At 52.5% G+C, this 18,176-nt stretch overlaps 1 protein-coding gene across 1 annotated transcript in view; it reads right to left on the bottom strand.

Annotated features, from left to right (window-relative positions):
• DOCK1 (dedicator of cytokinesis 1) overlaps nucleotides 1-18,176 on the bottom strand; it is a 424,653-nt gene that overhangs the window by 327,827 nt on the left and 78,650 nt on the right. The window contains exons 23-27 of the mRNA XM_044660351.1: nucleotides 16,041-16,174; nucleotides 14,566-14,738; nucleotides 13,982-14,220; nucleotides 13,434-13,607; nucleotides 8,524-8,632 (exon numbers count right to left, since the gene is read on the bottom strand). Coding sequence (XP_044516286.1) covers nucleotides 8,524-8,632; nucleotides 13,434-13,607; nucleotides 13,982-14,220; nucleotides 14,566-14,738; nucleotides 16,041-16,174 — 829 coding nt within the window. The remainder of the gene's footprint in view (nucleotides 1-8,523; nucleotides 8,633-13,433; nucleotides 13,608-13,981; nucleotides 14,221-14,565; nucleotides 14,739-16,040; nucleotides 16,175-18,176) is intronic.

The following is an 18,176-nucleotide window of genomic DNA, read 5'->3' as shown; positions in this document are numbered from 1 at the left end:
GAGACGCTCTCCTCCCCCTCCCCCTCCTCCCCATCTTCCTCGTCCTCCTCGTCCTCCTCCTCCTCCCCTTCCTCCTCCTCCTCATCCTCCTCCACCTCCTCCTCCCCCTCCTCGTCCTTCTCCTCCTCCTCCTTCTCCCCCTCCTCTTCCTCCTCCTCATCCTCCTCTTCCTCCTCCTCGTCCTCCTCCTCTGCTTGTTGACTGCCAGGCAAAGTGAACTCCTGGTCTTGCGGAGGGACCATCGTGCCCCCTTTGCCTCCCCTCCTCTGTTCCTAAGAAACGCGCAGCCCTAAAAAGAGGAGGAAATGGGCTTTCCTTTCTTTGCAGAAAAACAGGCCACTGTGGTCAGGGCCGGACCCCGGCAGGGCGGGTCAGGGTGGTCTTCATGCTTGTTTTCTCAGCCTCCAACTCAGAGAAAGGCGCACGTGCCGAAAGCAGAAAGCCGAAGCTCTCCAAGGCGCCCGGTTCTTCTCTCTGCCGCACCAAACGTCCCCTGGAGTCGCGGATGCCCTCCGTGAGCTCGGCTCGCCGTCCGGCCCTGATCCAGACCCTTCCTCCCCGACTTCTTCACCAGACCAGGGGAAGGAGAGGATCCCCCGGGGGAGGGGGCATCGTGTCCAGCAGAGGATGAAGGAGAGGTGGAGGAAGAGGAGGCCGTCTGTCCCACAGCTTGCACGAGGCCCTAAGCCAGGCCCCTGGAAACGGTCTCGCTACGGCCTCCCCTCTCGATGCTGTGGCAGCCGTGTGAAGGATGGACTCAAGCGGGGAGAGACTTGAGGCTGCGGCCAAAGGGAGGGGGTGGAGGAGGCCCGAGGAGAGAGATTGAGGAGGTCAAAGTCACCAGACGGGGCAGGACACGAGATGAGGGAGGACAGCAAAGAGCAGACGCCGCCGCGGTTACAAACCTGGGTCGAATCTGGCCATTTTCCAAATCCAGGTGACCAGACGGCCGTGCTACGTCCAGAGGACAAAGATGTGCGGATCTCGGCCGGGCGATGGTCCCCGACAAGCCCCGGCAGCCTCCCGGAGCTCCGAGCCAAGCCCAGACAAGGCTTCCCCGCCGGCCGCTTCGCCTTCCCTGAAATGCTGTCCGAATGCCGTTTCCCAAGAATTAATCACCTCCTCGTTGGACGACGAGGACGTCCTCCTGCTCGTCACCTGATGAGACGCCCAGAGAAATGGACGCGACGGGACGCGCCCATCGAGAGGCTCCGCAGGAGCCCAGACCCGGCCCGAAGCGGAAGGCAAGGGGAGCCGCCCTTCCACTCCCCTCCCACGGGCCGAGCTCCAAGAGGGCGCCAAGGGCCGAGCAAGGCTGGCCACGCAGAGGAGCGGCCGAGGGCGGACCCCAGGGAGGACGAGCCTGGGACGGAGGCAGGCGCCGGGGAGGCCGCGGTCAGGGAGTCCGTTCCCATCCGGCCTCAGAGGCGTCCAGGAAGTCCAGGCCAGCAGAGCTTCGGAGATGGCAGGCGGCAGACCCAAGGGGAGGAGGAACACAAGACATTTAAAACGTGCCGAGGAAGAGGGAAGAGAAGGGAAAGGGGGGGGGGGCACCGCAGATGGCGAGGACGCAGCCTGAGGGCCCTCCTTTGGAGAAGGCCCTCGTGGACGGGAGGGGAGATGGGAGAAGAGCCTCTTCCCGGCTCCCCCCAGGACTACACTAACGTGCCCCAAAGGCAGATGGGAGACCTCACACCTCAGAAGGTGGCAAAAATGACAAATTAAAGACAGATTCGTGATGGTTGACTATCCAGTCGTAAGAAAGCAGTGGAGAAAATGAGAATAAGCAAAGGAAACTGTTTTTTCCTGAAAGTCGGTCGTTAAACCATGACCAGCCTCCCAGCACCCCAAGACTTCCCAGGGGGCCTGGGGTGGGGGTATTCGGGCTGAGAAGGAAGCGGGGTGCGGAAGGCCTGAGAGAAAGCCCAACAGTCAAGAGAGCCCCAAACCCTGAGATTCTCGATTCAAAACGACAAGCCCCAAACAGAACGCGAGCCCAAGGGGCGCAGGAAGCCCCGGGGAAGGCCTGCCGGGGCAGGTCCGATCCGGAGGGCTCTTCCTTCTAAATCCATACGAAGGTCCGGCAGGAGGGACTCCCGGCCGGCTGCACGCAAGGACGGGCAGGGCCGTCAGTCCGGCATTTCATCTCTGGGCACGTGCCTGAAGGGAGAAGCCAAAGGCGGAGTCCTGTCAGGGCAGCAGCCCAGGAGCAGACTTGGGGGGCGCCCCCGGGCTCTTCCTGATCTCCCCCAGAAAGCCATTCTGTTGAACTCCTTTAGGCCGTGTGGAGCGGCAGGAAGGGGAGCCGAGCGGCTCCAGGAGGCCAAGTAGGAACACCGGACGTTGGGCAAATACTGAACGGAGAAGAGAGGGAGAGAAGGCTGAGAGGAGAGGAAGGAGGCCCGGGAAGGGAAGGGAGGCCCCGCTTCCAGACAGAGCCTCGGGGGCTTCTCCGGGATGGAGGCCTGCAAACAGGGGGCCTGGCTGGGTCCACCCCGAGGCAGGCTTTCGTGTGAGGAGGTTCCCCAAATGGCTTCTACTCTCAGGCGTGCTCACAAAGCGCATACAAGGGCCGGATCCCCCGGGAAAGGACGGCTGACCACTACAAACTCAGGGCCGCCACACTTGAGGGTCCCAAGGCAAAAACTGACCGCTCTGATTCCACAGGCTCGACATACACAAACAAAGTGCTTCCTAGTCACCGATGGGGGGATCGAGCCCGGCGGGAGGGGACACGAGCCCAGAGCCGAGGACGACACGAGCAGAGAATAAAGGAGGACTGAGGCACACCTGGCACGGCCTTGGACCTGCTAGAAGGGCAGACCAAGAGCCAGAAGGGAGTCACGACGCCTGACCGAACCCGGGGCCGGCCCGGAGGCCCAGAGAGGCTCCGCGATGGCCCGGGGTCACACAGGGAAGAAGAGGCAGAAGCCTAATTCAGGATCGGCTCAGCAGCTTCTCCAACCGTTCCAGGAGCTGTCCGTTTGTCCGTACTGTTGCTCTGACCAGACTGAAGCTCCTCCAGGAAACACTGTCCCACCATCTCGGCCGCAGCCCAGGGCCCTCAGGACAAAGCGGCGCTCACTAAACGCACACTGAGTGAATGAGTGAATGATGGGCAACAAGAATGATCGTGAACAATTCCACGGCTAACGAAAGAAAATCAGTCAAGGTTTCGGGGGAGAACCCAAAGGAACGTTTGCTTGAAGACAAAAACTTGGAGCTGTGGACGTGGGAGTGGAGAAGAGCATTCCCGGCAGCCTCTGGTCTTCTGAAGAGGACGAGGCCTCCTCGCCTCCAGAACGTCCTCCACAAGAATGACCAGATGCTCCCCGGACCCACCGTGTCCTCCGCTAGAAACAGAAGCAGAATCTTCTTCTGAGTGTTTCCTGCCAATTCCAATTCAATCCGCCCAGGCTTGATCCAGCACCGGCTAGGCTCCGGGCACTCTGCTCAGGCCTGCAGGGACACAGAGCATACATGAGCAGCCCTTCCCTGCCTCCCGGACACTGCCCGAGTGACCAGAGGACAGGGTGGGCACATTATCAGTCTCTGGAACAAAAGTGGGATTCAGATGACCAGAGCACTCAGGAGCCAGGAGGGTGCTGGGAGCTCACCTAATCGGACGGCCACCTCCGAGTGACAGACATGGGCCTGAGGTCAGCCCGGTGCCAGGGAGAAGAGGCGGCATTTCAGCCCGGGCTTGGGTCTGACCCCAGCCCCAGCGCACAGGCTTCTGGCCTGGCAGCCTCTCAAGAGCCCCTGAAGTGCCTGAAAGGGAAGACGAAGGGAGAACTCGAGCCTGGGCCCTCAGAAGACGGTGCCAGGGAAGGTGCCCGATCCCTGCTGCCCATGTCACAGTGAAGGGGGCAGGCGAGAAAGGCTGAGGCTGGAATCCAGAAGGGGCGCCCGCCTCATGGCCAGATAAAGCACCCACTACTGCCAGGGCGGGCACGCTGGCATCGGCACTTCCCCGGAGCAGTCTGGGCCGGCCTTGGTCCTCTCTGGAGGTTGGCGAAACTTTGATTCGGGCAGAACTGTCAGCGGCTCGTGGGATCTCGTGCCAGCGACACGTGAGATAACACACTCGATGTGTCCCGAATGTCTGCGGGTAGCTCCAGGCGCCAAACCCTTTTTGTCGTGGTTCAGTCGTGTCCAGCTATCCGTGACCACTTGGGGTTTTCCTGGCAAAGATGCAGCAGTGGTTGGCATTTCCTTCTCCAGATCTTTTTACAGATGGGGAAACTGAGGCCAAAGGGGTTAGGTGACTTGCTCAGGGTCACACAGAGAGTCAGTGTCTGAGGCCAGATTTGAACGCAGGTCTTTCTGACTCCAAGGTGGGTACTCTGGGCCATGTGAGACCACTTGGGCATCCCTGAAGACTAAGTTTAGAGAAGTCAAAGCCGCACTGGCGAAAGCTGGAAGCTCCCCACATCCCCAAGCCTTAGATTCCGCCAACCGCTCGTGAAATTAGAAAATTTAGAACAGGCTGGAGAGGAATCACTGCAGCCTTGTCTTGACTTCACAGTGCCCAGGACGGTGCTTGGTGAAGAGAAGGGAAGTCCTTGGGAACAGTCAGTTGAACTGAACCAAATCAAGATGGCAGCTACAAAGAGGGACCAAAGGGTTCGATTCCAGGAACTCTTTCAGGTCCAATGAAGATACATATTGATGAACTAAATATCAGGAGAAACGAGCTCCCTGAAGAAACCTTACTGTGACAAAGCCGCGGACCTGCAGAAGCATCCACGGGCTCAGAACGCCTTTTTTCCATTTCCTCGTCATCAATCAAGCGATGGATCGATCAATCAACATTTATTAAGCGCCTACTGTGTGCCAGACAGGGTAGTAGGTGGACAAGCACCTCAAACACGAGCATTCGTGCCTTCCCGTCCATCCTTTCTCCTCCCCTCCTCCCCCAGGCCCCACCATTTCCTCTGCTCTTCATGAGCTGGGGGCCTTGGCAGGACCCTGCCCCTCTCTAGGGCTCTGCACCCCGAGATCTCGACCACTCACAACCACTAGGATCGTGGGATCCCAGGCAGCCCCAGACGCTTGCTCGGCTCGGCACAAATGCTCCGACACGGGAAAGCTCCCATCGGGGACCGTCTGCAGGCGCTTCGGGCATGTGGCGCCCCAACAGGAGCCGGCAGCCCTTCGGGGTCAGATCGCTGGTGCTGCTCGGCGGAGGGAGGCTCGGCAGCGACGTGCGCGCGTCCCCCGAGGCGGCTGTGCCTCCTCATAAAACACCTCCCCAAGAAAGCGCTCCCACGGTTTGCCGTCACAAATGATGGGACATGCAGGGAAGAGGGCAGACGCGAGTCAAAGCCCAGCTAAATTTAATGATGGCAAAATATATTTAGAAATCTCCAACTTCTCCTGAGGCCGACGCTTCCCGTCATCTCATCTATTCTTACACTAACTGCTCCTCTTTGGCTAAAATGTCGAATTTAGGGATCCAGAATCCCACCCGCAGCCCTTCTCAGAGAAAGCTCAGCGGCCTCCTTCCAAGCCTCACCCCAGACGGCATCCCAAGGGCCGGTTGGCCAAGCTCGGCTTGAAAATGGCCGAGGAGGGGGAGCGCAAGTCCTCTCGAGGGAGCCCGTTCCTCCCTGAACACATCGGACTACTAGGGAAAATTTCCCTAATATTGAGACTAAATTGGCTTCTTTTTCTGACACTTCTTTGTTTTAAAAAAAGCCCTTACTATCATCTTAGCATTAATACTGCATATTGGTTCCCAGGCAGAAGAGTAGTAAGAAAAAGGCAATAGGGGTCAAGTGACTTGCCCAGGGTCACCGCTAGGAAGTGTCTGGTGCCACATTTGAACCCAGGACATCCTGTCTCCAGGCCTGGAGGTCTATCCATTGAGCCACCCAGCTGCCTTACTTTATAGAAGGTGGGCTCACTCCTCTTCATTCAGCCCGTGACTGTATTAGCTTTGGGGGCTTCCACATCACAGAACTGATATCTGTTGAGCTGATGAGCCACTAGCATCCCCAGATCGTCTTCAGAATAATGGCCGCCCCTCCCTAGATAGCTATATCCACCTTACACTTGTGAAGATCCCCAAGAGGAAGTCTCGATATATATCTCATGAACTTCATCTCAGTCTGACACTAGCCTGCCAAGACCCTTTTGGATGCTGATCCTGACCCCACCAGCTCTGCGCCATCTCTCTGTTTGGAAGGGGGCCTCATTAGTCATGTAGGCCACCCCATACTTGACAGAGAGTCCACCCCACCTCTAAGACTTCCCAAACAAGAATCCATCAGTGGTCCTGATGGACCCCCAGGGAAGAGGAGGCCACTGACCAACGAGGCCATCTAGTCCCCGAAGGAGAGCCTGGTAGAAAGATGGTATTTACATGGCATTGAAATCTGCATCCTTTGGGGTCCAAGATGGCGGCCTAATTCCTCTTCCCATGATGGCCCTCCAAACGGTACCAAGCCCCCTCCCAAGTCTCACTGAACGATCAGCAGATACCTACATCGAGCATCCCTTCTTCAGACCCAACACCTTCTCCCAGGTGCAAAACAACTTTCTGTACCCTTCCTAAAATGGGACTCGCCATAATGAACTCAACACTCATCCAAGACCTGGAGTGACCAGCACGGAGGAAAGGGGGATTGTCACTGCCTCTTTCTGGACTTCATGCCTCCCTTACTGAACCTTGGGAAGGCTTCAGCGTTGATTGCTGAGATACCACCGGTGACCAGATCGACTCCTTCCTATCAGGCCTCAATTTCTCTTGTAAGGTATTGATCTCGTGCTAAGTTTGTCAAGAGACCCATCAGGACTGCTTCCAGGAGCATCCACTTACCAAAATAACCAACCTAAACAGGTTAACTAAACACTTTACTTTTTGGACAAACTGCAGATTTATTCTTATTAAAAAAAAAAAAAAAGAAAAGAAAAATGTTTGCTGAAATGTTGAAACGAATATACAGAATGAACAATTATCTTGGAAAAATAAAATGCTGCTGTCAGAAAACTGCAGGCCTCTGAGATTTTTTTTTAAAGGAAAGTTATTTTGTTCACGTTGATATATATTTGTTCCATTGGTCACAACAACCGTTCGACATGTCGGAACAAAAATAAATCTTCGTTCAGGAGTGCTTGGCAAAGCTTTATAGCTTGGAAATTACTTCTCAAAAACACTTTTAAAACAATAGTTGGAGGGTTGTTTTCTGAAATTAAACATTAAAAAGAACATTAAATAAATGTTTGCGGAATGGAAACAAGAAAGTGGAGCTGAGCTGAGATGGCATTGTGTTGGGATAATCAGGTGGAAAGTCCTCTTAGGGAATCCGCAGAGACAACACACTGCCAATTTCATGGCTAATTTTGTAATGGAGAAGAGCCATCCGTAGAGAATCAAAATCAAAGGGATGTTCCCCGTCCCCTCTCCAGGGGGAGGTTGACATGTGCCACACTCCATGTGGGCTCAACAGAGGAAACATGGAAACCAGATGTGACTCATTTCTGATCTCAAGACATACCAATATCCCAAGAGCCGAGTTAATGGGGGCCACTCCCCTGCCTGAAAGCAGGTCAGATTTCCTCACCCTGATTTTAAAGAGTACCTCAGTTTCCTCTTCTGTAAAAGTAGGGGGCAGGTACCTTCCGGGTCTAGATTTTAAAATCCCAAGACCCTAGAAGGGTGCTATTTGAGGAGAGACGAAAACCATCTCTCACAGGATCGAATAACGCAGGGACAAAGCACAGCACATGGGGAGAGCCCAGGACCAGAATTCAGAGGGTTCAAAGAGGGGTTCTGTCTCCTACCAACTATGTGTCATCGGTGATCTCAGAGATCAGGTGATCTCTGTAAAATGAGGGGGTTGGACAAGATGAGGCCCCGTCCAGCCCTAAATCTCTGATCGAACCTCTAACACAAGGCAGACCCTCTCCAGACAGGGGCTGGTTTAATCTGATGAGACAAGAAGTCTGCTTAGTGATGGTTTTCAAGAAGAGCCTGTTAAAAGGATTCGGCATTATCTGACGGCCAACAGAGAGCACACAGCACCTCGAGGATGGATGAAAAGGAAGAGAGAGGCCCCACACATCACCCCACATCCTGCACAAGACAGGGAGCTACCTTCCTGCTCCAACACATAGCCTAGAGAAAGGAAAGCCACAGCCTGGAGTGGTGATCAGCGGCGGCGGCGGCTAACCGTGCCAAGGAACTGATGAGGAGAGTCAGAAAGTCAGAAGGTACGCTCATCAGTCAGCTTTAGGTAAATAAAAGTAAATTCAGATGGCTGCCGCCTTGCACAGAGGGCAGAGACATATGCAATAAAAGTATTTAAAAGCATCTAGGAGGAGAAAAAAAACCTCTCATTACACACACTGAGCACGATTATGCTCCTTGCAAAATAGACTCTGGGGCCTTCAGGCTTCACTGAGTGCATAATTAGGGTTTCTCTCCAGCCCGCAATCAGAAGCTCTTCTCTCTCTCCCTCCCTCCCTCCCGGCTCCTCCAGGGACCAGGCGGCTACCCGCAGAACCTTCGAGGCGTACCTTGACGCGGACCGTTTGATCAGACACGCTGCCCATCATGTCGTTGATGGATTTGAATAACTGCAGTAAGGACTCCATGAAGTCAGCTTCGCCCTTGTTTTCATAAAGCCTGCAAAGAAAGCAGCAAAGAGAATGGAGAGGTGTCAGGAGCGGCCTCGGCACAAGACCCTGGAGAGGAGAGGACGTACAGACACGCGCGCACACACACAGGGGGCTAAAACAGATATTTACTGAGTTCGCCAAGCGCTTTCTGCATGATTTCCTTGGAGCCTCATGAACAACCCATTAGAAAAGTCCTAAAGGGATGCATCATCTTCATTTTACAGATGGGAAACTGAGCCGGAGAGTCCTGCAGGGACTTAAGTCCATATCCAGCCACGGCTGGGCAATGGGGCGAACACGGCTTAGCAGAGAAACAGACAGACAGACAGATACATAGAAAGATGGATGGATGGAGAGAGAAAGAGAAAGAAAGAGATATGGATGGATAGACAGACAGATAGATGGATTGATGGATAGTCAGACAGATATATAGATAGACAGAAAGATGAATGGATGGATGGATGGAGAGAGAGATGAATAGACAGGCAAATAGATGGATAGTCAGACATATATAGACAGATAGAAAGATGGATGGATATAGATAGAGAGATAGAGAGATAAGAGAGATGGATAGATGGACAGACAGATAGATGAATAGATGGATAGTCAGACAGACAAAAAGATAAACAAACAGATAAGATAGACAGACAGAGACAGTCAGATCTTAGCTGCATTCCAGAAGGAATTAGTTGGTAGAAAAATACAAAAAGTATTAAACTTGAAGTCAAGAAGGCCTCAAATTCAAATGACATTTACTAGCTGCATGATCCAGAGCAAGTCACATAACTTGTGTTTACCTCCATTTCCTCACCTATAAAATGGGAACAAGAACAGCACCTGCCTTCTAAGGTTATTGCGAGAATAAAGTGAGATAACTCATGTAAAGTGCTTTGCAAACCTAGGTTTAATTAGTTATGATTTTTATCTGACACCTGCAGCTTTCATGAATTCAGAATTTTGCTTTTTACTAAAAGAATATATTTCACAGAGGAGCGACATCCCTGATAGGCTTCCAAGGAGCTCCTTTTTTTTTTTTTTTTTTAAAGAAAATACTCATTTACATGCACTAAAAAAATTTCTAAAATAAAAGAATCTAGGATGGGGCTGTAGGCAGAGCACTTGAATCAGGGAAAGCCTCGGGTTCGGATCTGGCCTCAGATACTTCCTAGCTCTATGACCCAGGGTAAGTCATCTAACCTCAGTGAGACGCAGAAGAAAACAGAGTCGATAGCTTCTGAGGCCCCTTCCAGCTCCAAATCTATGATGCTATGAATTCTGTGCTAAAACCAAGTCATCATACCATGTAAAAGGAAAATCCACAGAGAGCTTTTCTACAAACCTGAGTGTTTCCAGAAGACATATGTGGAAAACACTGCCAGGCTGCATGACTCAAGTTTGGCAATATTTAAAATTCAGCCACTTCAGAGAAGCTTTCAAGGAGTGATGGCAAATGTATATTCTGCATAGAGTTAATGATCATGTCACACAACTGCCATTCGAGGCCCTTGTTAGCATCGAGCACGGGGGATAAGGGATGGGGCACAAAGAGGGTTGGACATTACCCAGTGACTGGGCAATTAGCCCATGTCTGATCTGATCTGATGACCATCCCCAAAGGTTCCTCATTACTTATATAACTTAGGAGGGAGAGAGCAAGCGAAATACACGGGGACTTGCATAAAGGCCACTCATCACTCGTCTCCTTTTAAATGTCATCCGCAAGAACAAAAGTGTCATCTGGGCGGCCGTTCACTTTATCCAAAGAATGATGGAAGTATAAAAGCTGAGCATTTTCTTACTCCAAATTAATGAGTATCCATTCACCAATGGGATACCAGGTCAGAGAGAGAAGCCACATCGCAGTCATGAACAAGGAAAGACAGACAGACAGACAACTAGATAGAGACAGATGGATGGATGGATGGATGGATAGATAAGGAGAAAGACAGGCAGGCAGACAGAGATGGACAAACAGAAAGATGGGCAGGTGGAGAGACAGAAGGACAAACAGAGAAAGAGAGAGAGATAATGGGAATATGATCCATTTGTGTTTTCCTAGAGACGGAACATTAGAGCGTTCATGGCTTAATTCATTTTATCTGAAGGTGGTTCTCTCAAGTTTTCCCCTTAATGTTGTCTTTACATACTCCCAAATACTCAGCCCTCACCAAAATGGAAGCAATACCTTTAAGGAATCTAGAAGGGATTCTGAAAAAAAGCTTATCCACGCTAACTAAATGGCATGGAGTCAAAAAGCTTGCTGTTTTTTCTCATTTTAAAACAAAGTAATCCGTGAGAATGAGGGAAATGTGACTCGAACAACTCCAAGGGTTCACTTCACACCCCAAAACAAGAAAAGCGAGAGTGGCCAATGTTGGAGGGGCTGTGACAAGACAGGCGCACTAAAGAAACACATTATCTAGAGCAAAGCAGCAGCATCACTCAAAGAGAGAAACCTAAAAATCCACATCCTGGGACCCACAAATCCCACACAGGTACATGTGTATTTCCAAAAGGTCAATGACAAAAAGAAAAGGCATGAAAAGCCCAAAATATTCACAGACCACTTTTTGGGGTGGCAAAGAATTGAAAACAAAATGGATAGTCAATGACAGAAGAATAACTGACCTAACTGTTGTGCACGAATGTGATGGAATATTTTCTATGCTAGGAAGAATGATAAAAATGAGAAATGCAGAGAAAAATGGAAAGATATAAATGAATGAGAAGAAAGCAGAATGAGGAAAAACATAAACAATCGTAGCACCAGAGTAAAAATATTAGGGACAAAAACAAGAAAACAAGTAAAACTGAACACTAAAAAAATATAATAATTAAGGCCTAAAATATCTGAGAAAGACCCTTCCCAGCTTCCCTGAAGAGTATAGGGGTACAACAGTCTCTAGAATGTTGGGGTTTTTCACTGGACAGATTAATTTTAGACAACTATCCTTCTTGTTCTTTATTAAGAAATGGTTTTCAGGGGCAGCTGGGTAGCTCAGTGGATGGAGTCAGGCCTAGAGACAGGAGGTCCTCGGTTCAAATCCGGCCGCAGAACTTCCCAGCTGTGTGACCCTGGACAAGTCACTTGACCCCCATGGCCCACCCTTACCACTCTTCCACCAAGGAGTCAATACACAGAAAATGGTTTTCAAACAACTGCTTGATCACATGGGTCAATGGGGACATGATTGGGAATGTAGACTCTAAGTGATCACTCTAATGCCAATATTAATAATATGGAAATAGGTCTGGATCAATGACATGTATAAAACCCAGTGGAATTACTCGTTGGCTATGGGGGAATCGGGGGGAGAGGAGGGAAAGGAAAGAACATGAATCCTGTAACCATGGAAAAATATTCTAAATCAATTCATTCAATAAATGTTTTCCCCAAAAATGGTTTTCAGGGAAGCTGGGAGGGATGGGACAGACGCATGCAATGGAAAATGTAGGCAACATAGAAACAAAAGACACCAATGAAAATTTATTTTAAAATGTGAAAAATATTCAATATAAAACCATGGATTTATATATACGAAAAGAGAAAAGGATCACCATCGCTGCTATCAATATTCTCAGTTCAAAGGATTCTCTTCTGTGTTGAGGTTTGGAAAAAAAAATTACTGTCAATTATCCAGAACAGGCTTAAATCCCAGGAAAAAGTCGTACTTGAAGAAAATACTGCAGATGTGCGGAACAAGCCAAAAAAAACCACACAAAACTTCAAAAGTTTATTTCGACTTCAGAAGGAAAAACGCGCGTCGATGCTAACCTGGAGTGCGTTTTCCCCCCCAAGATAACAAGTTTGCTGCAGGTCAGGGGAAGAAAACTCGCTTGTTTTCTCTTCCATCCGGCGACACCATCTACGGCCGGCCGAGCGTCCTCGCAGCACCAGCGGTCCGAGGGCACGAAGGCTCTTTAAACAAGTTTCCTGTAAGGCCTGCAGGGCAAATCCAAGCCCTGTCGCAGCTTTCTACAGACGCAGGTCTTGGGACGATTTGGGAAGCGCCCAGAATGCCCCAGACCCGTTACGTTAAGCTCGTCCCTCTTCAGGTTTCAGGGCTCTGGTCCTTTGCCTGCAAACGCAGAGAGCGGCGCCTCCTCGGAGGGGAGTGTCAGGAGGAGGATGGCTGACTGGGGGGCGGCAGGTCCCCCCTTCGGCTCCCTCTTGGTGAAGGCCGGGGACGCGGCGGTGGAACACGGTTTGCTTTTGGGGTGGATTCACGTCATGCGTTGGTCAGGGTTGCTGAGCCATTTCTCAGCTTTCTTTCCTTTTTTACTCCAATATACGGCACGGGGAGGAGAGCTGACTCGCCTAGGCGGGGAATGAAGGGTTTTGAAAAAACGAAAGAAGCGGATAAAATATTTGGTTTCGTGGCCGTCGGAAGCCCCTTCAGGGGGTCATTTCGTTCTGGCTTGGGACTACGCGGCTTCTCGCAGCATTCAGCTCGCCGAAGGATTTCTGGGGGCTCACCAAATCCAGAGAAAACAAGGAAAAAGAAGCGTTGCGGGAGCCCCAAGCCAGAGGCTGGAGATGGACGGTCGAGCGCTCGGACAGCTGGAGGAACGGCTGCCGGCACCTCGTCCTGGCCACGTAGAATATGCTCGGCTGGAGCCCCGAAGGGGCAGGAAGACCTGACTTCAAAGCCAGCCTCAGGCGCTCGCTAGCTGGGCGACGCCGGGCAAACCAGGGCACTCTTGGCCTGCGTTTCCTCATCCATAAAATGGAAATCGTCATAAAACCGCCTTCCTCTCGAGCTGGGCTGGCGGTCAAGCGCTAGCTGTCAAGAGCTTAGCAGAGTGACCACCGCAGGGCCGTGTAAGGGCGGCCGTTGCTGCTGGTGTCCATCCTGGCACCAGGAAGATGGGCCGAGCGTGCGACGGAGTCCATGACCACGAGGTCTGCGAGGGCCGCCACAGGCTCGTGCCACGGGCTCTGGCCCCGGTTCAGGAGCGGTGCCGGAGCGGACAGAGCCCGACTGGGGGTCAGGGAAGGCGGGGGGCCAATCGCCTCTACGAGATCGAGGACGACCCTTCGCTGAGCTCAGAGCCTCCGTTTTCTCAGCTGTGAAATGGGCACAAAAGAACATCCCTGAGCAAGCTGGCCCAGAGCCAGGCGAGCCACCCTTGGGAGCACGGCTGCGACGTCGTCGTGGCTGCGCTGTGGCCACGTCAGGGGGCTCCATAAAGGCTCAGGGATGGAGGAGGCAGCTTGGGAGCCCGACGGAGAAGAAGAGGCGAGGAAAGAGGCTTGTCCAAGGCCAGCCGACAGTCTAAGGAAAGGCTAAGCAGGGGCAGAGCGAGCAGCCAATCAGACTGGCCGCCTTGGAGCAGGGGCTCCTGCAGAGGCCACCAAGCTAGGACCAAGCCTCGGACCAAGAGGGCAGCCCTGGGGCCTGCCGCTCCTCGCACGGCCTTCCAGGGGCCCCGGGGATGAGGAGAGGCCCCGGGGATGAGGAGAGGCCCCGGGGATGAGGAGAGGCCCGAGGCTGGGGCCAAGCACTCCCCTTGGCCGCCCCGGGCCTGGCCTACACATACAAGTTTTCTACTGGCCAGAAATTCCACGAGGATCTTGGCGACCCCCGTTAGAATCTATGCAGCAGAGAAAAGAATGAGAAGGGAAGTAAAGCAGGCGCCACGCACACGCGCACCCCTCTTTCCCGGGTCACAAACTCCTGTGAAGGCCCCCCTTTTGCTCCACTCTGAATGACAGCCCCCCGCGTCCTCATCATCTCTTGTCCACAGAGCGCAATCCAGCTCTCCAGTCCTCCTTCCCCAGGTGCCCCTCCGTCCCCCGTGTCTTCTGCTGCTCTTGGAGTCCCAGGCGAGGCCCGGGCCCCGGCCTCCTCGCCGCCCCTAGGCTCAGGGCTCCATCCCGGTTCTCCTTGTTCCACGTGGGGTTCCTGCTCGGCCTCCAAGGCACCGTCCGGAACGTGCGTGGGCTCGTGTTGGAGGCATGCGGCATCTTCTCTGCTTCTCCCTTCGAAGTCGCCATTCGTGGGGCCCAGGCTTCTCCTCCCAAACGGGGCCTCGAGAGAAAGAGGGACCCTGCTTCGTGCGCGTCTCCCCCTTAAAGTGGGCGATCCTGCGGCACCCCAAGGCGGCAGGCGCTACAGAGGAGGCGCAGCAGACGCCCTGGGGTCCAGCCACCTGGAGTTCAGCTCCCCCCCGGACAAGAACTTAGTGTGGCCCAAGTGAGGGACAGGGACGCCCTCACGGGCCTACGAAAGGCCACGATTAGCCACCCGTGGACGTCCTGGTCTCAGCACAGTGCCTCGGACCCTGGTCTGAAGGGCAGAAGAACCTGGGTTCGAATCCTGCTTTCGACAGTAACTCACAGGGTGACGCTAAGTAGGGGAGGAACTAATCCAGGCCTCAGTTTTGTCCCCTGAAAACTATTCTGGGTGAATTCAGTGACCTCAAAGGTTCTGCTCCGCTTCAATATTATCTCCCGTTAGATCCATTTTATCTACGAGATCACTATCAAGCATTCCTTTACAGAAGCCATTAGGAAGGACTTGAATGTTTCTGACGCCACAGATTTGCCGTGTACCAATGGGTGCTCTGTCTGTCTGTCTGTCTGTCTGTCTGACACGCAGATTCTGCAGGAAAGTCTGCCCTCTGCGTTCTCCATGCGCTCGCCCCAAGATCACAAGGCCCAGAAAGAGGCCGCCCTTCGCTTCCGCCCGATCCTTGGGAATAAAAGGGTAAACCGAGGCAGGTTCTGCCCTGGAAAGCTTCTGCGGGGCGCTCTCCAGCGATGGCTCCTTGATGGACACGAGCCTCTTTATCATAGATGAAGATTCTCACCCAGAAAATAACTGTTTTGGGGTTTTCTTCGGATCACGGAGCTCCAGATTGGATTTTAAATTCCCTCCATTTCTGCTGAGCTCTCGTGAAGGCCGCCTCAGGCGCAGCTCCAGAAACACGAATGTGACTCGGAGGAAATGGGAAGATATTGATTTTCTTCAACAGGCGAACTCGGTCTTGAAGTGGGAATCGAGGAGGCCCGTTTTCCCCGGGGGAGAGTCGAGGGGCCTTTCTGCCAGGGATCGGCCATTTCCACCAGCCCTCCGTGCCAAGAGACGTGCTCAGGCCCGGCCGATACCATACTTCTGGGCGAGCAGAGAAGGGCCCGGAGAGTCACCCCCAGGAGACACAAAGATGACTTTGCCAAGAAAAGAGGAGAGAGAACGGAGAGAGGATTTGAACTCATGTCCCTGACCCCAAATCCAGAGGTTTCTTCCCACTATTCCACTCGGATTTCCCAACTCAGATCGAGTAATCTCCCAGACATGAACCGACCCCTTTCCGCAGGGCAAACTTCAAAGGGCCATTTCCCCGCCTCGCCTCCTCGGGGGTGCTCTGGGCTCTCGGCTCTTCGGGCAGCCTCATCGAGAGCTAAATTTCACCCGTGACTTTCAGGAATCGACCCCCAAATCTCAAAGCTTCCATAGAAGACGATTCCTTTATACATGGAGAGAGGCGAGTGGCCCCACTGGGGCCCCCGGGGGAGCCGTGAGAAGGAGGCCCTGAGGAGGCCTCTCTGGGGCATCGGCAACGGAAACAGGGAAAACCAGAAGATCCAGTTTCTTGTGCAGCCTCCCTCGAGAGGCCTCTTTCGTGGTGCTCCCCGCCGAAGGAGGGACTGCAGAGCAGTGACGGGGCGGAGGAAAAGGGGACCGAGCCAGGGCCAGGGCCGAAGGGAAAGCACTCACAGCACGCCCCAGCCCAAGGGGCCCAGCTCTAGGAATAAGGTAGGGATAGTCTTGTTTTCTAGGGTTAGTTGAAAGAAGGGAATTTTGAGAGAAGGCCTGGGAAAGGATTGTGGGTAAGAAAGGAATTGTGGGTCTACAACTGAAAGTAACTGAACCTCACTTTCTCCTTAGATTTTGGCCAAGCTGGAGGGAGGTTTTGTCTCTCTGCCTACAATTCCCGGGAAGCTGAAGGAGGGTTTTTCCTCTGTGAGATTCTCCCTGGAGGGTCAGGATTTTGTAGACAAATCCTTGGCATTCAGGTAGAATATTTACTTGGAGAAAACCAGTTTTCCCTGCATCCAGTTTTCATCTGCCAGTGGTCCAGCTACCAGAATTCCTATAGGCTAAGGCTCCTCAAAGGGTTCCACCTATAACTTGGAGTCATTTAGTACAGCAGCCAAACCCAGAGGTTTTCTCCCTTTCTTTCTTATTAATTATTGGTAGTAAGTTTAGATTAGGTCAGATAACATTGGGGGGGGGAGGGGAGGTTCTTAGATAGCAAAGGGAGGATTAAGCAGGGCCCATAGAAGAAAATGAAGGCTCTCCTTCAAAAGGAGACTTAGAAGTTGGGTGGAGTTAGTTTGGATAGTGCTAGGGTCCTACCTACCAGTTTCTGTCCTCCCTTTTTAAAATAAACTTTATTTTCATTAGCCAAAGAAGGGTTTTTGTGCTTCATTGGCCCTGGGGAGTTTCTAGGTGGGTTGTAACATCTAACATCCCTCTAGGACTCTTCTACAAAACACAGCGGAGAGAGGGCCAGGTCTGGGGTCAGGAAGACCCAAGTTCAAATCCAGTCTGAGACATTTACTAACAACTGTGACCCAGGCAAGTCCTTTCACCCACTCAGGGATGCTAACAGCACCTGTTTGATCAGGGCCTAAACGGGCTTCCTTTCCCTTGTCCCTCTGCTCCTGGCTCTCCCCTCTATGAGGATCAAGAAGAGGGAAGCAAATTGTGAAGATGGGATTAACTCTACCCTGCCCATTTTTAGATTTAATCACCAAAACTATAAACACCTCACTTACACTTGAGTGGGGGAAGTCTGTGACCCACGTGTGTGAAAGTGGGCGACAAATCAGAATCGACTGACTGCCCCTGGGCTGTCCTAAGCAAAGCATTAGCTGTAATTGGTCCACGTAAAAGGAGAGGAAGGCACAGGAAGTGACACACACACAAAAAAAAAGAGTTGCAACTTCCTGTGGGGACAACTTCTTCATTCTTTCGGAGTTCGAGTTGGAGGCTGATGAAGAATCTGCTTCCTGGACCTGAGACTTTGGCCTTGGTGAGACTGTTCTTAAATCTCTCCCTCTGAACGACCACATGGTGAGAGAAAAAGACTGACTGCTTCCTGGATAGTTCTGAAGGGACTCTCCGAGAGAGGCTTCGTGACTGAAGCCTTTGCTTTCTTCATCCCGGGCCCTCAGCTCAAGGCTCAGGCTTCTCTGGCTGAGGACTAATTAGCCCTGCCTGGGTTGAGCCAGGGCCGGAGCAAAATACTTAGCGTGTTAGGTTAGATACCTTGCCCTGGCCTCCCTCCGGTTTTCTTACTTTCACTCTCTCTTCCTATTTGTAAATTAACTACCACAAAAGTCATTCGGACTTGAGTCTTCCATTAGGAATTGAATCAATTCCTTGCCAACCGCCCTCTTGTATATTCAGGCCAACCTTTTCAGAATCCCTCATCCACAGGCCCCCCCTTTGAGGATCTGCAGAGAGTGCTCACGTGTGCCTCGAGTCTCCACTGGGCGAGACATCCCGGCTGCCCTCCGTGTCCTCCCCCCACAAGGATCC

This window comes from Gracilinanus agilis, chromosome 2, assembly GCF_016433145.1.
Source record: "Gracilinanus agilis isolate LMUSP501 chromosome 2, AgileGrace, whole genome shotgun sequence".
NCBI lineage: Eukaryota > Metazoa > Chordata > Mammalia > Didelphimorphia > Didelphidae > Gracilinanus > Gracilinanus agilis.
This window is presented reverse-complemented; position numbering and strand designations above follow the sequence as displayed.